Source organism: Blennius ocellaris, assembly GCF_963422515.1.
Source record: "Blennius ocellaris genome assembly, chromosome: 3".
NCBI lineage: Eukaryota > Metazoa > Chordata > Actinopteri > Blenniiformes > Blenniidae > Blennius > Blennius ocellaris.
This window is the reverse complement of record NC_137652.1, coordinates 14700645-14724030: the sequence shown is the minus strand read 5'-3', so window position 1 is coordinate 14724030 and position 23386 is coordinate 14700645. Positions and strand designations below refer to the sequence as shown.

At 41.7% G+C, this 23386-nt stretch overlaps 2 protein-coding genes across 3 annotated transcripts; one reads left to right on the top strand and one right to left on the bottom strand.

Annotated features, from left to right (window-relative positions):
- Positions 1-5269: 5269 nt before the first annotated feature.
- On the top strand, positions 5270-11021 carry LOC308149197 (uncharacterized protein). 2 transcript variants are annotated; one of them, XM_080520869.1, is made up of 9 exons: positions 5270-5419; positions 6201-6276; positions 6401-6729; positions 6889-6999; positions 7223-7345; positions 7708-8071; positions 8231-8290; positions 8423-8763; positions 8973-11021. In XM_080520869.1, the coding sequence occupies exons 3-9, from the start codon at positions 6403-6405 to the stop codon at positions 10536-10538; spliced, it is 2892 nt and encodes a 963-aa protein (XP_080376995.1). In that variant the 5' UTR covers positions 5270-5419; positions 6201-6276; positions 6401-6402; the 3' UTR covers positions 10539-11021. The 2 variants fall into 2 exon arrangements, with proteins under 2 accessions (XP_080376995.1, XP_080376996.1); XM_080520870.1 differs by lacking the exon at positions 6201-6276.
- Positions 11022-13150: 2129 nt separating this feature from the next.
- Positions 13151-19871, bottom strand: lyl1 (LYL1 basic helix-loop-helix family member). The gene is made up of 5 exons (XM_080519708.1): positions 19715-19871; positions 19374-19605; positions 16685-18311; positions 14869-14969; positions 13151-14430 (listed from the first exon to the last, which is right to left on the bottom strand). Exons 3-5 carry the CDS (start codon positions 17434-17436, stop codon positions 13898-13900), a joined length of 1386 nt encoding a protein of 461 aa, XP_080375834.1. The 5' UTR covers positions 17437-18311; positions 19374-19605; positions 19715-19871; the 3' UTR covers positions 13151-13897.
- Between the last annotated feature and the right edge of the window lie 3515 nt (positions 19872-23386).

The following is a 23386-nucleotide window of genomic DNA, read 5'->3' as shown; positions in this document are numbered from 1 at the left end:
GCATGTATGTGATATCCATGTCATTGACGTGACACTGATGTCAGGAATCAGGAAACGGCACCGCCAACATATGTGAGGGGAAAGAAAATGGAAGAAACTGACATGGTAGACACAGGTGATGGGATTAATTTTGGGGTCACTTTGGGGGCGGACACTGCAGTCTGATTTAAAATGTAGTGTGAACAATCACGCAAAGAAATCAGATCCCAACAAAAACAAGAAACGGAATTGACGGCATTAAGATCTGCAGTATGAACGTAGCCTCACCGAGCCACCAATTAACCTCAAACGGTATGATTTTGGACTGTGTGCGAAAACCGAAGAACTCAGAGGAAATCCATTCGCATGGAAGAAATGCAAACTGCAGGCCTGTTAAGTTATGCCTCAATGTTGCAGCAAACGTTGCACTCGGATGAAGGAAAGGAGCAATGGAGATGGAGCCATCTTTATCCGTCTTGGCATATTTATTCACACACAGTGCCGACCACGCTGCTGACACGAACAATAGCAGCTACAGAGAATGAACTACGGCAAGAGCATTAGGACCACACTCAATGCGTAATCTGAGACCTGCGTCATAGCGCCCCCTTGTGACAACAATAGTCATATACAATAAATAACAGTGCAACATAACATATTTACATATACAACTGAGGACATAATGAACATAAATTAAAATAACTTAACAAGGCCCAACCTGTGAGCTGACAGTCTTATCCACTAGACTACTGTGAGTCCCACCACTAGAATTAGACAATTCAAACGTCGGCTATAAAACGTGGATTAAAAAACAAACAAACTGAACTTTCAGTTGCATTTTTTTTTTTTACAACGTGCAGTTCCACAGAATTCCCCTAGGGACGATAACGCTCTCCTTCGAGAAACATGGCAGCAGTTTCTCATGCATTGGTGATTGAGACGCAATTTAAGGTACAAATCGCTGTTGAAGGAATGAAACTGTCTGATTCTTGGTGTCTGGATGGACGCAGACAATGTGGAAGTGGACGAGTTTTTGATGGATTCCGAGGACTTGCAGGAGGAAAGACGAAATGACTTCAAGGTGGACCGTTGATTGAAGGCAGCTGTTTATCAGAGCACATAAGTTGAATTTTATTTGTTGTTTACCACCATTACAGGGCTATTTTGTACACAATCAAAGTTAAAATAAGCTTAAATGTCGCTGTGCTACTTTGTGGGGCATTTACAGGCAATATATCCAGTTTGTTACTTTATTCTCTACTTTATTTCACCATAAATACATAGAAGCATTTACTTTTTAATTATTTCACTGTGATAATCTGTGATGACGTTTTGATTGATTTTAAAAGTGCTGTTTTTTTTCTCAGGAACCAAGTGGCTCCCTGGACACAATGATTGATGCCGAACTTTTAAGGGGTAATATTCTTTGTCATGTTTCTGCTTTGAAGGCCACACACACAAAAAATGTGGCATTGTGACAAATTTAACCTATCGTGTAAAAAACATTGTGTAAAACTGGGAAGATTAAATCTACTTGTCAGATATGATTCATAGTCATGCTACAGTTGAGCAATGTGCAGAAGTCACTAATATATAATGGCAAAATATCTTGGGGAATATAATTATATCATTTGACAATAAAGGAGGGAGATTAACGTTTGTTGCCAAACCACTAATTTTCCACCATCAATACAAGACCACGTTAATTAAAAGACGCTAAAAAAGTATTCCCAGTGTAGATTTTCTTTGTGTTAAACATTCAAACTCTGGAAGTTTAAGAGGAAATATAAGAGTATCGTTTGAAAAGGGAATATGGGCTGGCTGGCGCTCTCGCACCATAACACCAATGTGTCTGGTTTAAACCCGGTTGGTCTTGGAAGTATTTCTTTATGGTGTCTGCAGGTTCTCATTGTCTGTGAATGGGCTTTCTCTGGACACCCCACATTCATACTACAGTCTAGAAAAACACAAATTTAAAACCGTGTGGTGGATTGGTAGTTAGTTCAGGGGGCAGCCCGTGGTCTCCCAGAGTCAGCTGTGAATGGATCCAGCTCCCACATAGATGGATTAAAGTAAATATGTTGAGATCAACACTTTCACTTTTGGTTATGTTTTCAAAATATAGACATCACTTTAAAGACAATGACTTTTCCCTGCAGTTAAACTCAAAGGGCTTGCTTTAAAAAAAGAAAACAAAGCTCAGGCTTGACTGTATTGGGATCAGACTTGATGGTGTCATATCAAAACTAATGTTTTTGTATCTGTGTTTTATGTGGTCAGATTGCCCCGCCCTCATCACGGGGAGTTACACCGACTCTGTACATCATCATGGGGTAGATTTTTCTGATCTCGGTACAGATTATCCGGTCTATGTATCACCGGATGAATGGACAGAAGGAGAGGTGAGAGCTCATAATCAAAAGAGCCCTGATAACTTGTATCAGGTGATTAACAGTCCTAAGAGTTGATTTAATTCCTTTTAACCTTGTGATCATGATGTGAACTTTGTTTTACCAGAATATCCAAGAGCACTTGTTGCATGCGTATTGTACAACAGAGGGCAGCATTGATCAAGTAATCTTACAGAATTTATTTAGAGCTTTGTTTCCCAGTATTCCTTTATTATTTATACCTTTTCTATTACTCCAAGGAAAATCCAGGAAACACGCTGGAGTACTTGGTGCATTCTGAAAGCGAGCATCACATGACGGAGTGTTACATCACAGGACCAGACAGTACGAGTTGGTGTGTACCCACACTGAACTGACACTGTCAGTATTTTATGACGGTGAGGTGCACGGTTTCTTTCACGAGGGCTTTCGTACATGTTTTCTGTGCAGTGCCGCCAGTTGTGCATGCAACAGTCCCGTGTTCACAGAATGGAGTGCCCACTGTGCTGACCAGGACCCCGTTAATGTTGCTGCTCATCTACATCTCCTGGGGGAGTCCCTCACTCTGATTGGACAACATCTTCAGGAGTCACATGTGAGTGGCTCCAATGCAGGCAGAAGTCTGGATTTTTCCCCTTTTTATTTTACGCAGTTTAATTGCTTAAATAATTCTCAAGATATTGTCTTTGAAGTCCAAACAGATGTTACGAGGAATTAAAGTTTAGAGCTTTTTCACACAAGTGATGATTTGACATTGTTCACACAGCTGGTCTTTCTTGAGTTTTTTTTAAAGTTCACAACGTTGTGTGCTCTATTAGCCTCTACTGTGACGATTCATTCATTCTCCAGTTACTGAACAAAGTCCTTTGAGAGAAAATGTCACATAAAAAAAAATTGGCCATGTTGAGCTGTCCCAAAAATAAAGTTCCTGAGATGTTTTTATTATTTTCCTCTTAAACAGAAAGTGTTTTCACTGAACTGCTATTGATGGTACTTTGTCATTTCTGCCGCTTCAGTGGCTGTTTTGATCATTTTAATGTTGTTGTCATAGATGTTAAACAAAGTAACGAGTCCATTTTAAGTATTTAGGGAATAAAAAAAAAAATCTGGAAGAGGTTGTCAGAAAAGTAACTCCTCAAGTAAAGTGCAGATATCTGGAAAAACTGACTGGAGTACAGTAACGGACTACACATACTTTGTTTCCCTCTTTGAGGACATGAATGTAGTCACTCACTTTACAAAAGTTTATGGGGACAAAAAAATGAGATGATATAGAAATAAATAAAAACAAAACATAATTAGCCACAGGTTCAGGAATGTGTCATGTTTTTATTTTCCGAAAGTGCAATATGCTCCTTGTCAGGTAGGTCATTCAGTCGACTGTGTGCCTCTTTACAGAAGATGGTGTGCATGTCGAGAGGCTTGTCTTTACTGCTGGACTCTCTGCTGTGTGCCATGGCGCCGCTGATGGGCCTCACCACACAGATACCTGAGCTGAGAAGCTGCACACAACCCACTATGGTGAGTCATACACTTCACACACACCACATTTTCTAAATGCTGTTAAATGAACATGTGATCACATACGTGAAATATTTCAACTGATGACACATTGCACAAGAATGATCAAAGATTCGTTTGAATTATATATTTTTTTAAATTCTATTTTAAGCCCTCCACTCTGGAAAATATTGCTTATTTGATGCCTGGGCTGTGATTGAAGACTGAAGACTAAACTGGCTCCACACAACAATAAAAAGCCAGCAGACACATTAGCTACTTTAAAGTAGAAAATATTAGTTTGTTTTTTTCTCTGTATGCTTTTGTGTAGACCTTCCAATGTGTTTATCACACATGTACATGTTTAGTTATAGGAGTTTGCTGTTATGGTTTTGTTCTTTAATAAAACAAATATTTGAGCTCTCTGTTATGCAACATTGTCAGTTGGTGAGTCAGACACCAGTGACGCTCTCTGCAGCATCTATGGTTTCAGTATCAACACCACAATAATCAAACAAATATTGTATTTTAGTATAATGGTCATTCATTATGCTGTATGATTTTGTAATACAAAACAATTATTAAGTATGCCCTCTTAAGCTGATGTGCAAATCTTCAATTATATTAGACGATTTATTCAGAAAATTCTGTTCTGATGCATGAATTGTCATGTCGGTAACATCTTTCAATTGGTTGTAATTTGTCATCGTTCCATAAAAAATTTATTTTGTTTAAACAATCTATGGCATATTATACTCCCTTGAAATTCACTAATTAACCAATATCAAGTTAAAATAAGGTGATTTGTGAATTACTAATTGATCAAATGAATGTGAGTGAGATTGGTTTGGTGACTTACTTAATTGCAGGCCTTGGAACCTTTTGCATTATGGAAGAAAAATGGTACTTGAGCATGTTCTGGAGTCTCATTTATGCACTGGGAAGCATTTAATTATGCTTCCAAAATGGCGAGGGACATGTGACTCACCTCTGATTAGTCAAGCTAAACTTAACATAGTGGCATGTGTCTTGATCCTATGAAATCAACTAACTAATACAAAACACAAGCAATGTCAAGTTTATTTTTGAATCGTTCCTTTTCATTGTCGCCTGTGTCTGTGATGGATCGTCATTCTTGTCTGGACAAGACCAATGCCATTTCCAAAGTATAATTCACCTGTTGACGTCCTTACTGACTCTGAACCCAGGCAGACAGCTACTCTGACAGCCGTCTCGGAGTTTTGACGCCTCATGGGTGTGGTGGATAAAACAGATTTGGAGTGGTTTCACACACTCCGCCCCATCTCGGTATGCATCGCAGCCGGAACACAAAGAAACCTGTTGTGCACAAAAAAATCTAGTCGGGAGCGTTGTGCGTTCATTTAAAGCTGGGAGCGGTGACGAGAGGCCGCTCGACAAATCCCACCTGAGGAGGAAGATTTAGTGACTCACTGGAACCAAGATGTACTGAAGGTGTCTGAGTGACAGACACTTTGAAGTGCCAACCGAATAAAGACGTTGCATAAAGGCTAAAGACCGCAATCGCCTGAGTAAGTATGTTTTTTTGAAATCTTTAATTTCCAAAACTACGAATTCGATGTAGTTGGCTACACAAGTAAAACGACAGTAATGTGATGTTTCTTTGCAAGGATCAACATCCTGTTCTGAGCCGTGCAGTTATTTCAGTTGTTTTAGTGTTATTGACTCTGAACAAAAAACCCAACAGCTAAAGACTCATCTAGGCATTTTGGATATGTAATCATAAGTTGAACTGTCATACAAGCTGTGTGTTGTCATGCTGAATGTGCCATGCCATATATTCACTCTTTATTTCACTGCAGTTATTGGTCGATGTGTTGTTTTTTTTTTTGTTTTTTTTTTGTCCAGTTTAAAAAAAAAAAAAAAAGAGAGTGTACAGGTAGAATGTAGCTTAACAGGATTTGTAAGGTGTGGCTAACCCAGCCGTCCAAGAAAAGAGGGACATAAGGGAAAAAAAATAGATACCAGTGAAATGAAACCCAGCAAGTTCAGTCTGTCATTATCAATGACTGTAGTTCTTGTTCACTCGTGTGGGGAAGCCTTGAGCAGAATGGAATCTTTTGAATGTGTTGACTTGATGTGTAACATCTATTTTCAGTTTAGTCCACTGATTGAAGGAAATAAAGAAACAAAACTAAACTCTCAGCAATTTAAGGAATGACTAAGGCAATTAAACATGAAAGTCATAACCTCTTTCATGAGTTCCAGACTCCCATGATGTGGATGAATAAACAAATAATTAAATAACCGTTTGTTTTCCTGCTCTCTTTGGCTCTGGATTCATGTTCAAAGAGAAAATTGATTCCTTGTTCAAAATGTGAAATCACTAATTGTTCGGGGCCAGACAAGAGAAGACCGAAAACAAACGGTATGCAAAAATCGTTGCATAATGTGTTCCATCAAGTGCATAATATCTGTGAAGCGCGTCAATGATTTTAGGCCTTGATTGGACTCAAAATTCACATCCGATTATTTTCTTCCCTTTGTATCAGGTATGAGTGTAAGAGGGAGCTCTTACGGGTCGTCAAGCCCAGAGGTTAGACTGGTCCTTTTGGGCAACATTGGCTGTGGAAAGACGTCCTCTGCAGACACAATCCTGAACTGGCTGGCGCCCGTCTCCACTGATGCGTCCCGGAGCTGCCAGCTGCGAGAGGGCAAGGCAGAGGGCAGGAGTGTGAACCTGGTGGAAGCGCCAAGATGGTACTGGACTGGTGGAAAGATGGTGGACGATGTCAAAATGGAGACGAAGCAGGCGATCACCATGTTGGAACCGGGCCCTCATGCTATTCTGCTGCTGGTGCCTGTTGGGCAGTTCACGGAGGTTCGTCTATTTTCCAATGAATATTTTAAGTGACAGCATTTTGAATTTTCAGTTTGGGGCATCATTGTTGACATCTCCTGGCAGGAAAACCTTTAAACTAATCACACAAGTAAATCCAGTCGGATTAAAGACTCCTGCCTATTTGCATGTTGTTCCCAGATGGAGGGTCGTGTGCCTGGAGAGTTGGAGGACTTGTTCGGAGGAGATGTGCTGGATCACACCCTGGTCCTGCTGACATGTGGGGACTACTTGATGGGAAAAACAGCCGAGGTATTGAGGATGTAAACTCTTAGTTTCAGATCAGATTTTTTTTTTTTTAAACAAAAATTCTTAATTTTGTCTGTGTAATCTGGGGGTAGGAAGTTGCAACCCGTCAGTTGTCCTTGATATATTTTGTCACATTTCAGTGTTCAACCGAGTAAGATTTGGAAACAAGCGGCTGAGAAAAATTTTAGTAGTTAAAATTGATGCAAAGCCAATTTCCTTCCCACAGGAATACCTGCAGAGAGAACGCCCAGGCCTGAGGCAAATGATTGAGCGCTGTGGAGGCAGGTACCATGTTTTTAACAATCGACAGCGCCAGGACAGACGGCAAGTTCAGGAGCTGCTGGAGAAGGTAAGGACGTGTTTGCACACATGTTTTTAGCACTATTTTGTTTGTTTCCTTGGAATAAACGTCGATATTGTCATTTGGTTGCAGACTTTTTCACTTTTTGTCAACAACTTTTGTGCGCGTCTCTAGTTGCAATTGATCTATAGTTTGTTCTGAGATAATGCTGGCATGGTGTCATTATGAACACAACCCTGCTTCACATTTGTAATTCTCACCCAGATGTACTCACGACCGGTTTGGCTGTTCAAGATCACTTTAATTACTTTGTTTTCAAATATCCCCCCCCCCGATTTACATTCATATTAATGATTCAGTTTCTATTTCCTGCATTTGCAATGATTTTTCTTTGTTTATCTTGGTCTCAGGTGGATGATTTGGTGCAGAAGCATGGATTTTTTCATATGAAATCACCACAGGAGAGAGCGCTCGAGAGACAAGTGAATCAACGAACAAATGAGCTCATGGAAAGTTTTAGAGCTCAAAGGGAAGCACAATTGAGGGCGATGGAATCCTCATCCACTCCAAAAACAGAAACACTTCATCAAGGCGAGGCGTATGTGAGCAACCTGGAAAACGGGCGGAAAGAAAGAAATGAAATGGAAGCAAGAATGTATGTGGAGCCCGTGTCTAATGGGGTTTATTCAACTCCAGCACCTGAGCGACAGTTGTATTCGGAGACGCGTGACCACCGGCAGTTGAACCGGACACCCAGCTACAAACTCAATGCAGGTAAATCTATAAGTGGATGGTACCACACATTGGTTTTTTTTTTTTTATGCTCCGATTTTTTTTATTCTTTAATTTTTTTACATTATGACGCAAAATGAATCTCAGTGAAAAGACAAATGAGTAGAGCTCTTACATGTTTCTCTCTGTTTTTCTCTGTAGAGGGAGCTCTACTCTCACAAGTTTCTGACATTCAATCAAGTCCGAAAATAGTCTCTACCTGTAAGTCACTGGACTCACCGCCTCATATGATGTTTATATCCTAATCGATGCTCTCCTGTGATTGTAGTTATTTGCTATTTAAGTGTTTCACACTTTTATGTTATTGACTTGATTTTGTCTGATGTTTTTCAGTTCACCACAGAATCAACAGCTTTGAAGAGAGATCACCGGAAGCGTCTCCCACTTCAACTCCTCACTCGCCAGTTTTCTTTCCTTCCTCCTCCCCTCCAAGTTTTGCTGCCTCTTCTTCATTGCTCTCCTCATCCTCTACCTCTCCCTCATACCTTTCATCTTCTTCCTCCTCCTCTTCCTCTCCGGAGCTTCGCCTGATCTTGCTTGGGCGATCTGGAGCAGGAAAGAGTGCAGCTGGTAACTCTATACTTGGGTTTGAGGGGTTTGAATCCCATCCAGACAGCTTCACTTCTATCACTCAGCAGTGCGAGAAAAAGAAAAGCCTGGTTGGAGGCAGAAAGGTCGGTTTTTAAAATAATTGAGGTGGTGTTTGATTGCATATTTCAGATTCTTTGAAATCATTTTGCCTTATACTGATGCCAAAACCTTAAAATGGGCACATTTTGATGCCAATTTTTTGTTCATTAAAAAAATAAATATATATATGTACATGCACACAAATACTGTACATATTCCTGAAACGCCTGCATGTTTCTTCTATTACCTGCAGGTGGCAGTGGTGGATACGCCAGACTGGTTCAATTCAGAGCGTCCTCCAGATGAGGTGCGGACTCAGATCTCCTCCTGCATTGCCTTGGCCAGTCCTGGACCACACGCCTTCCTCTTGTGCGTCCCCGTAGACCTGCCTGCAAAGACTGAGTTGCAGGCTCTCGGGGCACTGGAAAATGTTTTTGGCCCGGCGGCAGTTGAAAAGCACACCATGGTCCTGTTTACCAACGCAGATCGACTGAGGGAGAGCGGGAAGGCAGGAAATGATGGCGTGGAAGCGTACATCACCAGTCAGCGGGAAGACCTGTTAAAGCTTGTAGAGAAATGTGGGGACAGGTTCCATGTGCTGGAGAAAGGAAGAGTTTGGGGAGAGAGGGAGAATGTGGCCGAGCTGCTGGAGAAGGTGGAGCAGACGGTAAAGGAAGCCGGAGGACAGTGTTATTCTTGCCCCGCTTTTCAAGAGGCAGAAAACAAAGTGAGGCAGAGGCAGGAGGAGCTGGCAAAGGAAAGATGGAGTCAAAAACAGGAGCATGAGAGAGCTGAAATTCCTAAAAGCAAGGTGCTTTACTCGTACATGCAGCCGGTTTTGGAAGGCGACGAGGAAGTGAGAGAGGATGAGATTGAGAAAGGAAGGGAAGAGGCAGAACGGATTGTCGGAACCATGAATATTGAGAGCCTTCCGCCGATTACTCATTCCACCATATCGCCGTCACTTCTGCGTTCTGTTATGGAGAAAATGCAGTCTACTACAAAGATGTTACCCAAGCTATTGGCAGATAGCTCTGTTTTGGTTGGACAAGGAGCCAAGAAGGTAAAAGACAGCCCAGTTTGGGGAAAAGTTGGCTGCAGTGCACAAAATGCCCAGAAGATGGTGGCTGATAGCGCCGTGTGGGGGAAGGTGGGGGCTTCTGCCGGAAGCCTATCCAAAGCAGTAGGAGATCGAGTTCCCAAGAGAGTGGCGGATGGTTCCGCATGGGTGGGGTCTGGAGCAAAAGCAGTGACGGCGAGTCCAATGTGGGGGAAAGTTGGTTCAGGGGCAAAATCTGGGGCCAAAATAATGGCAGACAGCTCCATGCGTCTCGGAGCTGGGATTGGAACCAGGGCAAAGAATTTGGCACAGAGTCCTATGTGGGGAAAGGTCGGTTCTGGGGCCAAAAGTGGAGCGAAACTGATGGCAGATGGGTCAATAAAACTTGGAGCTGGTGCAAAGAAGGTGGCACAGAGTCCAGTGTGGGGGAAGGTTGGCTCTGGGGCTAAAGCAGGGGTCAAAATGGTGGCGGATAGTTCAGCGTGGGAAAAAATTGTGAATACTGCTAAACAGGTGCCCAAAGTGGTCATCCTGGGTGCTGTGCTGGGTTTAGTGCTCGGTGTGTTTCTGGGAGGCGCCATTGGCGGAGCTATTGGAACAGCTGCTGGATCTGCTGCAACTGAGGTGGGCCGAAGAAAATTCAGCAAAAAAAGCACAACAGAAACGGCAGATGAAACTGTGAGAAATATCGAGAGATCCATAAACAACAGCGTTGATGCCATGGTCAGACAAGGAGAGAAAGCTTTAAAAACTGAATGACGAACTGAACAAAGGTTATGTACACAATATTAAATGCATGACAGATGTATCTGTTTCCTGTGAGAGTATTATAAGAATATGATTCAAAAGCAGCAGTGTGTACTTTAATTCTGAGTATTTTCTTTTGAACTCTTTTCGCATGATTCATGAGGGTTCAGAGTGGCCATATACCACAATAAATATGTTGATCCTGAGGCAGTTTTGCCAGTTAAATTGATGCATATATCAAACCTCCACTATTGATTTAATGGAGCAAGGGTCGACGTATTCAGATCCCTGGACCATTTACAGGCATCATTTTCAGCACATAAAAAAAACCTTCATTGTAGATAGTCACTTAATCTTTGATTTGCTATTTTCTTTTTAGCTATTAACAGATGCTGCAAATCATTTGAGAGATCATTAAAGGAATTGTACAGTAAGTCGGTCACTTATCCTGCAATATTTGCTGCCTCATTAAAATTACTTTGATTTATAAAATCATTTCGTGTCTTGAGTTTTGTAACAATTTTGGAGATTAGTTTTGCATTTGCCAAATTATACTTAAAAAGGTACTTTGTGACAAAAAACGTTTTTAATTTCACTGTTGGCACAATACAACCATGAGGATCTAGTGTTGAGGGGGAGATGTGTGAAGAAAGGTTGGAGGAGGTGGAGGCAGCAGCAGCAGCAGCATAATCTTGGTGTCCCAGGCCAACCAACATGACCCTGACTGGCCTCCCGTACTGAGGGAGAGAATGATAACACCCTAGCATTGGCAACCATATTAAAAAGGCCTCATATTTCCTTACTATTATTACCAATCCAACATTTAGCGTAATATAATTCAGATTGAAAAGAAAATCCTGCAGATGTGAGAAAATATTTTTATACATTTCTAAGCAGGCAGAAACAAGATGACTGAAGAAGTGCAAAAATGCATGAACACTGGTGAAATAGGTGCCATTTCAATTGGATGTCACCTAGAACAGTGAGCCAGCTTGCACAATGGTGAAACTCATTGTAGGCAAATGGGTCTGTTCTGAGTGTTCATCATTACGCATATTATCGGGTGTGCGTGAGTTTGCCATCTGCAAAAGCATGTTGCAAAAGTATTCTACAAATCGTAGATTCATAAAATGGTAATTACTCAATCATAACAGAATTGTTCTGCAAAAATATTGCGAAACTGCAGAAAGCCACAGTTTTCTTATAATCTGCGTGACCCGTGTATCAGCCTGCACTCCCCTCTGTGGTTTCAGAGCGAGGTAGAGAAGGAACAAAGTGGTCTGGCACAGCAGAGCGGGCAGAGGCTGCCGGAGCAGTGTTGTGAAAGCAGCTCATCCTGTTGTCTGATCCTGAAACTGGATGGGTTGAGGGTCCCAGTGCATCCTAGTGGCTGTTTTCTCTCTCTTTTGTCTTTTTTTTTTTTTCATAGACTATTTTTTCATCATTCTCCCGTGCGACAGTTATTACCCCGAACACACGTGCTTACGTGGCCGACGCCACCACCCCCTCCTCCAGGAAGCAAGTCGGCCATCAATGAGACAGCACTAACCGTTACCGTTTCCTGGCCGCTTGATAGGGCGAAGCATGCGTGCAATGCAGGGAGACACGAGCATCAGTCCAATAGCTGACTCCCCAAACAATCTTTTCACTTTCCACCACCATGCTGAACCCCATCTTTAACCACATCCACCCTGTCCTTCCTCCAACATGCCCACACACCCACATTTGTTACTGTCACATAAATCTTATGCTGCTTCTTTAACAGACACTTTTCAAGGCTTGCTCAAACTTCGTATGCAAAAACGTATTCACCATTATTAGCAAGTGCCTTCTTGGAGGCATGTATGTATTTTTCAGCCAGATCTAAATGAATGATCCCACATCAGTTATTAATATCGATTCCATACTTTCCATACTATACTTTATTGAAGATTGGTGATGGGAATAGTTTGTTCCCTTGTTCTTGTGCATCACACGACTCACTATTTTTACTTTGACTGGTGGTGATTATGGCTTGTTTTTGAAATGTGACATAAATGTCAGTGTTGTGAAAAGGACTAACAAACTGCCATTGGGCTTTTACTGTCTCGCCCACATAATTCAGGTTTGTTTTGGGGGATTTGTGATGCCTGGGTACAATTCTTAATGGGAGCATCCAGCAGTGTTCTATGTCACTTTATCAACTTAAGGTCAGCTCAAGCCAAACTGACTTTACGCGATGGCAGGTCGCCATTCCATCACAAAGAAAACATAGGAGGACGACTAATAAAACACATACATTTACTCTTATGGGCAGTTAAATCAACAACTGACTTCAAGCACAATGTCAATTTGTAAACTGCACCGACAGGCCCTCAAGATAAGATTTGAACAAAGGGTATTCTTGCTTTAAACTGAGAATAAAAACCACTACAATAACAACACAAGTTAAAATCACTGCTCAAACTCAAATTAAGGTAACATTACTACCACTATACATCTTTTTTATTCCATCATTTCACACAGAGTAGGTCTTACTGAGAAAGATGTTTTAAATGTTCATCTGAGAGCTGAAAACATTTGGATGTGTTGAGTAATCATGCTGACAAAGGGCCGTCTTCGGCGAGCAGTAAGAGGATGTCAAATAAGGAACAGCAAGCTTAAACGCACTTTATTTCTGTCTGGTACAAGTGTGTCACAACGTCAGGGCGGGGCCACCAGGTTTACTTCTCTGACAAAGGGGACAACGGAGATATTAAAAATGGGCCCTTGAAATGCATGACTGCCTGCCATGCTGCAGGCACAGAACAGTGTGCAACACCCAGTGAATAGCGTGATCATTATTTACATGTAAACTGAAGACTGCAAGCGCACTGGCGCCGTGTAGATTTGTGTGTCACTTTTGACAATTTGGGATTTTATTTGTCTGCAGGAGCAAAAATTCAACATCTTGAGTTTTATTGATGATTTCCTGTATGTGATTCAATTCAATCACCCTTTCTGTAACCTGTTTTGTGTTGTTCAGGATCCAGGATACTTTTTAGGGGAGTCCTATTTACCAAAGGGTCATGATGGCCTTTTTTTGGGGGGGACACAAAATGCACATCAATTTCAATATTCAGCGAAGCTTCATCGCTCCAATTGCCTCAAACCACAGGATGATGGCTGTGACGTCTTATAACATGACTGAAAAACACAGAACTGAAGTTAAACTGCAAAATGCCACCGAGGAGCACTTTTATCATTATTCGAGCTGTTTGTGAGTGGATCTGAAGCGCTGAGGGACTGAAAAAAAGCCATTAATTCCTCGAGCACTGGATTTTCAAAGTCGTCCGTCAGTGACATTCAGAGTTGCAGCAGCTGCACGACTTGTCACGTCATCTCTTTTAGTGTCACCGCTCATCATTTGTGGTTGCCACCAGCCTCATCTGACCTTTGACCTTTCCAAGAATGTCATGTGTCACCAGAGAGACCTTAGCCCCAAAGCTTTCTTCACTGTCCGTGTCTCCATAGCAGCTGGACGTGGCTGGTGAATTAGCCAGGGCGATGACCGAGTCGGTTGAGTCTCTTTCTCTGCGGGAGGACACCATGGCAGGACGGGCTGATGCCGGCAGGGCGGAGAGGGACAGATGCGGGCTGTCGCACTGAAAAAGAGGGTCCGGTTTGTGACCGTCCAAGGCAGCCGCGGTACCCTCGTCCTCGGATGAGTCCCTACTCTTGTCCTGAGCCTGGTCATTGAGCAGCGTGACCAGGAAGTTGATGTACTTCACAGCCAGACGCAGGATTTCATTCTTACTGAGCTTCTTGTCGGGTGGGTGTGTGGGAATGAGCTTCCTCAGCTCAGAGAAAGCCCCGTTCACATTTTGCTGCCGCCACCGTTCACGACTGTTGGTGAAGACACGGCGGGCGAGTTTTTGAGGAGGACCTGTTGAAGACGCACTATATGTAAGTCCACAAGATGTATATAGTTTTTATTGTTGACAATTATAATAAAAAAGTTCAAACGAAAAGCTCCCTGATCAGCGCGCGCACACACACACACACACACTGTAAAGAGCTTTATCTTTTAAATGAATAATATAATTTCTGCAGCAGAGTTCAAAACAGGAACTATTGCTACACTGGCTCTAATGTACTTCTTTCTTTATATTATATGGAGGATATTGCAGTGTGGCATTTGATGATGTCATCACACCAGATGACCCTCCGAGGAAGGCTGCAGATGCGGCCGAAACATGTCAGCAAGGTAAAATCTTTCCTGCATCTAACCGTTGTTACAAAAGAGTCTAGAATATCCATTTTTACAATGACAAAATTAACACAATTCAACTATTACTTCTTTATCTGGTTGTAGGAGACTCACATTCGGTAATCTCCATCTCAAAGTGTGATGGAGGTCTTCTCTTGATGCGGCTGCTGTTGATGACACCATAGCATCCTCCCCCTGCTGGGCCCAGGTAGGAACTGGAAAGAAAAAACATCACGGAGAAATATCTTAATTATATCCACAATCAGTCAAGGTGATAGATGCAATTGAATTTGTGGGCGAAAAAAACAGACAAACGTGTTCACAGAAATGTTTCCTTTCTGAAGAGAGAAAGATCTTGGAGAGTAGATGGAGAAAGCAAGAAGGTGGTGCAAGTCATTAATGGCAGTGTGATTATGATGGTGCTACTACTCAATCATGATTGAGTGGGCATGCCGAGATTTCGCCCAGTCTCATTAAGCCTGATTACTAGCTGCTTCGACTTGAGGGGGATGAAATAGATCAATGCCTCCTGCTACAAACAAACCAGAGAAAAGAGGGGAGAGAATCTAATTCCCAGGCCTCCATGACAGATGGGGAAGCCATAGATGTATCCACTGTGAAAGAAGCCCCACTTTTCACATCGTGGATGCTCTTCTGTTACACTATGGGAAACTGTGTGGAAAATCCTTTTTGGAGTAGAGAATAGATGAACAGTAGGAGGGCTTTGATAAAGACTGCAAAAAAAAAAATGCCTTTCTTCATGAGAGCAGGCAAAGAGCTGCCAATTTGCCGAGCCCAAAAAGAGCTTTAAAAGGTTTGTTTTGTGGCCTTTTGTCAGTTAAATGACTGAATCTAGCTGTAATTAAAAAAAAATATGGATGTATAATTTTAAAAGCAATAGCTTCAGATTTTTGGTAATAAATGCCCAAACATTCAACGATACCGCTCGGTACCTGGTCGCTCACTAAATGTTCTGTTGGGTAAGTTTTGCGTGAGAAATGTGGGGTTCCCTTCATAACTGCACACATCCTGCTGTCGTTCTCACATAGCAGTGTAGCTGCTATTAATCATAATGGGAAATCGTGAAATTCCTACAGTTGGGGTTTCATATGAAACAGAAACTTGGCCATTGGTACAACTAAAGCAGCATAATCTACACATGCCAGGAGACTGTAATGTACCAGGTTTTGTAAGATAAGAATCCGCAGACATTCGGTTTTGGTAAACATGCTGCGAATGTGCCAGAAGTAGCCAAGAGGCGAGTCTCTTATGTCGTCTCTAGACAGGTGTCACCGAGTCTATCAGAAGTGACTTTATTCAGGGCACAAGTTCAGATACAAATAAAGAAAATATCATTTTTAAAATCAACTACTTCCATCTCTGTACATATAAAAGTGTTGTGTGAATGTCTCAATCGTCGGAGAAAAGTGAGAGCAAATATTTGAATAACACTATGGTCAGAAACTGTTATCCTGCCCATACAATGGTATGGTATACGTCTTTATTTTGAACATAAAAATAATATAGTTGAAGACTATTATACAATATGTTAGTAGCAGTAATGTGTGCATAGAGAAGAAAGAAAAACACAAAATACAACATTAATATTAATACTGAGCACAACAATAATGACATTAATAATCAATAATTACCAAATCATAATAGTGTATACTTAGCTCTTTGAAAAGGAATAGTAGAACCAATAATCATAATACAAATAATAATACTCTCTACTGATGACAAAGGGGACGTCTCCAGTTTTCCAGTTTAAGTTTTTGAGCAGTAAAAAAACAAAACACTGAAATGCATTTTTAGTTTTCATCTCCGCTATTTTAGCTATTTTATGCTGAATGAGTTCACATATAGTGCATGGGCTGAATTTTAAGAAACCTTCGGGTGAGCGATGAATGAGACTCGCCCCGAATCTCACCTGGTAAAGAAGGGGTGTGCAGGCAGGTACTGCTGAGGCAACAGGGGCCCTGGAGAAGCAGCTGAGGAACTTCGAGGACCACCAGAGGACCCAGGCACAGGCAGGCAGGACAACTGGTTGCGTCGGATGTCCCCGAGGGGCCCCTGGAGCAAGTTGGGAATTGGGTGGAGGGCAGTCAAAGGGGTGTTGGGCAGTGGGAGAGGGGGCTTACTGTGACCAAGGCTGATGACTGGAATGTGTGGAGGAAGAGGTGAGGATGATGAAGTCGATGAAGGGATGGATATTCTGGAGGGTGGAGGGGCCAGAGGGCATGGGGAAGTCTTGGAGGGTGCCGGCAGTAGTGGAGGTGGAGAGGATAGAGTAGGTGACCCGTTAGTTGACGCAGGAGGGGTGGTGATGCTTTTCGGCCCGAGCTGTCCCTCGTCCTCCTCTGTATCCGTGACGCTAGGCTCAGGTGCACCAGCTGCGTCCGCTTGGTGGTTGGTTAACACCTCCGTCGGGGTGATGGGTGACTGAACAGCAGCAGCAGCAGGGACGTCCCTGTGTCCCCCAGGTTCTGCCTTGTTAGCTGGGTGTGGGCTGTTGGATGATGGAGTCTGGCTCCAGACCAGAGTCTCCTGCTTCACGGAGGCACAAGATGGTGAGGACTCCGTGGAGGAGGAGGAGGAGGAGGAGGAGGAGGAGGAGGAGGGGAGGCAAGGCAGTTCAGGAGACGAGGCAGGTGGAGCATTGTGGTTCAGCTTCTCCATCATGGTGGTGAGGAGACTGCGGCTCTGCTCTGTCTCAGCTGCTCAGTGTGGCGTCTGCTTGTCGTCCCTGCTGTGTTTTCATATGACTTTCAGAATAACTGCTGCTCTCAGGTCAACCAGCTGCAGTTCGTCACACTGTCCCCTTCAAACATCTGTTTGCAAATCTTTTAAATGAGGGTAAATTGTGCTTTCCTTCTCTTTGTCCTGCTTAGTCGGCTGATCTTGCAATATTAAAAATCTCTACCTCTTATGAAATGTGGATTTTAATCTGACAAACTTGAAATTGTTTGTTGGCTGTGTTAACATGTATGTATTTTTATTTTACACCTTAGATTGATTTGGGATGTATGAAACTACATCACAAATCGTACATTTTATTTTTTGTGACTTTCTAGTCTGTAAAATTTGCTTTTCTTACGCCTCTGCGAAAGAAACAGAAAGGCTGCCTAAATGTACAATTTCATGCCAGTGGTCACTCATGATCCTTGTCTCTGGTTTCTCTTGTGTGACTTTAACTAACGTTAATGTGAATCTGTATCCATTCCCTCATTTCAGCCTTGCAAACGGTTCCAATGAAGCACACGTGTACATTTTAATATGCCGCAGTCTTTGAGTGGCGAGCGACTTCAGTACTTTGGTCTGTGGCTCTGGGTGCAGCAGAGGCGACTGGCATGGTTTGATATGAACTGGATGTCTGGATTTCTCTTACAGTACATCCTGAGCCGCAAAGTCATTCAAAAGTTTTGAATGAGTCTCCAGAGGCAGCATTTAATGAGTCTGTCTGTCCGTCTGTGTGTATTTTAAGGATGTGAGTCAAATTTCTTTAAAAGGATTCAAAAAGTCCCGGATCCCCAAAGATTGGATTGATGTCAAAGAGTCTGTTGAACAAAAGAGAGAGAAAACAAAAAACTATACTCAGGTGGAAGGCAAAAATGTACCAATAAGTCAGTTCACACCCCACACCACTACTTACTTTGCTGTATTTGTCTGGTAAAATGTCGTACTGCATTAAAAAAAAAATCTACATTGAGATGGTTTAAATTCACAACCTACTTTTCTATACAGCTTTGATAGCACCGTATGGTGTTTCACTGTATGCGAACAGAAACATTTGTTAACTTTCAGCTTTGTGAAGCATAATAGTCTTAGATTTTTCAGGTTTTGCAATCGCAAATTGTTCCTGTTTTGTCTTTGCAAATGGTCACGTCTTTATTTTGGACACTTCCGTCTTTCACAATGATGTGCAGGGACAGCACTTGCAGGTAATTTTAATAATAGTTTGGCAATTTTTATGTTTTAATGTGCAGTACAAATATGCGATATATAAAACACCGCATAAAATGGTAGCACAAGAATGCATCAACATAAAAAAGGTCAAATTCAATTAAAACAAAACTGCGAACGAGGCCACAGCACAAATGATCGTTATCATTATATACTGGAAATGATTCGTACTGGTGTCTGTTTACTACATTCTTGTTACATGCAGTACTTCAGTATAAGTTAAACTCATATTAAAGGGTAATTTCATAAGTTTGTCATTTCCAGTGGTTTTTTTATTCATATGGTGCCATTGATATTTTATGTGCCAAATCCTTTTTTTTTCTTTTTTTTTTTTTTACAGCGACCAATAGTCTAATACAGAAATGTCATGTTTACCCGAATAAGCTTGACAGTAAAAATACATTGGTCATAAAATGTGCGAAAACATCTTTCTTATTTGTTTTATTTAAATTAAATAACTAAATTCATTATTATCAAATAATAATAATCAAACACTTTTTTTTCACTCAGTACATTTGCATCATTTGACATATGATGAATTTGTCAGAAACCTCTTGTCAAACAATCCATATTGATATTTAAAGGCAGCAAACCACTTATGAACTGTGTAGAACATCGAATAAAAAGTGAAAGAATAGCTAATCCTAAATACTCACAGGTACATGATGACATTCGGTGTGGCTCCGCTGTTGGTCACACAGAAATCCGTCAGAGCTGAAGTGATCTGTGAGAGCACATGTTGTATCTGCTCAGTGCCTGACGTCTTCTCCCTCCTCCTTCAGGTCGCGCACGCTCGTCTGCAGCCTGTCGGCGTCCGCCTGTCAATTTCTGATGCCTTAGAGTTGGAGCCCAACTGTCTCACACCAGCCGAAACCCTCAGGTGAATCCCTTTAAAGGTTAAAAATGATGATAGATAATAAAAAAAAAAAAACTCCAACAAAAACAAGTCGCAGTGATATGAAATTGAATCAATGCCAGAACACAGTGGAAACCTTACATGTTTGTTTTTCATTGGGAAGTTGCTCCTTTAAACGAAGATAACACTCTAAACCCGGAGATGGATGTTGTGGGACCCTGCCATCCCACTGTCCATATGTCATCCTCACCTCTCTCTCTCCCTCTCTCCCTCTCTCCCTCCCTCTCTCTCTCTCTCTCTCTCTCTCTCTCTCTCTCTCTCTCTCTCTCTCTGTCTGTCTGTCTGTCTGTCTGTCTGTCTGTCTGTCTGTTTCTCACCGTCCTGTCTATCCTTTCCCTCGCTCGCCCACTTCGCCAAGAAGACACAATGCTCTAGTTGGTTGCCAGAGTTCTGGTACTGGCAAATGTGAGGTGGGAGAGAGAATGAGAGGGAGGGAGGGAGGGAGGGAGGGAGAGTGAGGGAACCATGTTGCAAGGAGAGTTTTCCGCTCCCTGCTGGACAAGAGGATGTGCGACTACAATATGGTGGCTACTGATAAGAACCTCAAAAGCTGCCTGTGGCCTGTAGATAAGGAACCTCCGTCACCCCTCCTCCACCACCACCACCACCAATACACACACACACACACACACACACACACACACACACACACACACACACACACACGAACAAGCAGGTTCACGGCTCCAAGCACACGAGTGCACATATGGACACCTCACTAGACTGGTCAGTCCCGGGCGTTGGGAAAAAAAAATCTGGGCTGTTTCCAGCTAAATACATGCAGCCACATTTATGTGTCTCTATATTATACACACCATGGTGCTTCACTCACATGTGAACAAGCACACAGGTCATATGTAAACACAGATAACACAACCACTGGGGAAACATAATATCTTTGTTTTAAATGTCCAAGTCTGTTCTCACATGTTTATTAAAAAATAAAATCCCCAATGATAGGTTTTCACAGCACCATAATAGCAAATGTTTTGCCTCTATCCAGTGTATAAAGTATAAAGACATATTTAGATGATCGGTGGAAACATATTTAACAAATGAGAATTGCTTTATTCAAAAAGTGGAAACTCTTTATTAACCTTTTTCTGTCTTTAATTTCAGAATAAAAGTGTATACATTTTGAACAATTATTTGTATATAGCTACAGTTTGAGTTGGTCCTTTTGGGCGCTCAGAAATAAAATCTCCTTTGGGGGGGTCACGAAAGAAAATATAATTAAGGGAATATCCTGCAGCCTTTGGATTTATAAAGATATAAATAATTTTAATTGTTGGACTCGTGACAGATGTTGATTCCTATGACATCAGGGCACACCTGTGTCACTGATGACCCACACACACACACACACACACACACACACACACACACACACACACACACACACACACACACACACACACACACACACACACACACACACACACACACACACACAGCGTCATCATCGTGGTAACTTTCCTCTGCTAGACCCCAACTAACTTCCTTCCTCAGTCTCTGTCTCTCGCTCTCTCTCGCTCTGTCTGTCTCTCTCTCTCTCTCTCTCTCTCTCTGTACCTCAGGGTCAGTACTTCTTTCATATTCCCTCAGTCATTTCCTTCTTAGACAGACTGAAATACAAACATTATAAAGGCTTTACCGTCACATGACCTTCGAGGTCCTGGGAACAAAATCAGCAAATGCATATATATATATATATGTGTGTGTGTGTATTGTACTCATCTTTACCCTCTGCATCATTATAAATGATAGCGGTTGGGTCAGAATAAACCGAAACAGCATAGATCTGTAGTTTGGGAGCAGACAGTGTCATCTATTGGCCGTCACAGCACTTTGCCTGCGACAGCTGTGGTTCCAGTTGGTCACGCTCCGTGTGCCAGAATAACGTAGTGGTGCCATTGTGCCTGCAGATGCTGCATGAATTTGCCTGTAACATATAAAAAGGTACACAAGGGACAGAAAGAGATCCTTTGGGAATATATTTTTCCATGCTTTACAGTATAAGCTCCTATTAAAAGTATTGATCAAATTCCCCTGTGCTTGACGAATAACGCAGTTTTGTTATTTTGCAAAGTGGCTCATTTTGGCCTCGTCTTCAGAGTATATCAAGAATAAATGTAATTGTACTGTTCTTGTGTTGCAGAGGACTTCTGCAAATTGGTTTAAGGTAAAAGATTATTAAAAAAAAACAACAAAAAAAAAAACACCCTATAGCTGCCACCTATCACTTTCTTTGTGAACATTTTTAGCAACATCTGGGTCATTTGTCCAGTCATATTGAGCATGAAATGATTTTCTTTGAGCTCAAAGTGGGAGGTCAGAAAATAGTAGATCTCAAGCATTTGGGGTAATGATGGTATGTCATACATGAACAGATGGCAAATTCAGATTATATTTTAAATATAGAACTTTAAGGGTTCAGTTTCAGCCCGAAGTCTCCAATAGCTGCTGTAATTGCAGGTTATTCACAGTAATTTAGCCTGGTTATACTACAATACTAATAGTATAATACGAGGTCATCCTAAATAAAACCCTGGAGAATAAGTCAGTTTACACTTTTGGTTTCCCATTCCTGAAAGAAAGGAGCGAAAGAAAATTTTTTACCAAAACCTGGCTTCTCATACTCTGTTTTCTCAGGAGCTCCTTTTGTAAGACGCACGAGTCAAATCATCGACTCTCTCATTCAGAGCCCGGCATGAACACTCAGCCTGTAAATGTGGAATAATAATAGAAACACACGATAACAGACGACTTCCGCCTCTCCCTTGAGTGAGGAAGAAATCAAGAGAGGATTGTTTTAATCTCAGAGCCGTGCTGTCACACCCTCCTTCTGACCACCTCAAAATACCCCCCGCTCAATAAAGAGGGGGCGCCTGGGCGTGTGTCTGTGTGTGGGCCATGATGTAATGTAATAACATTTGAGCAATTACAGTATTACTATTGGCTGGTTATCCTATTATTAAGGTAGCATTAAACAACAATCCCTTGGAAATGTAGTAACTACAGCCAACAATGTAATAATATATGAATAAATCGGCATGTCTTGAATCATTTTAATTTGAGTTTTTGTCCAATTAGATTCTCAAAAATATGCATAGTGGATGACATACTTTTCATATTTGTTTATTTAGCATACATACTATACAACTCATAATTATGTTTTTTTGTACTAGATTATAGGCAAGGAATTGTACCAAAATTACACTATAAGCTGGAATTACTGGTCATTATTTCATTACTGGTTACTACACATTGCATAAGCTTTGCTGACCTAGTCATCCTCCCCACTTATATGTTTACTCATGTGGGGTTGTTTGGTTTGTTTTTTTTATGTAAAAGTACCATGAGATGGCTGTGCTGTCATTGGAGCTACAAAGACTTAATCAAATGTAATTTAATTGAAAAATAACTCACCTTGAACCATCAGTAAAACTGTAGCAACAAAACCTCTGAAGACTGGCCTTCAAGCCCACTAAATCATAGGCGACGTCCCTGAAAGCACACGTTGAAGGTGGATAAAAAAAAAAAAAAAGGACCCTCTGTTTGTGTTTTAATTATTGCATTCTTGATCTGAAATCTGAAAATAAAGCGCTGGATCTTAGAAGTCAAATGAACATGGAGGGAGGGGATTCGAATCCACAAGAAAACATCTCCACACTCCCCAAAGTGGGCTCCATGGCCACACTTCCTCCGCGCCGTGTAAACACTATTGTGTGCCGAGCGATAGGGATCACTGGA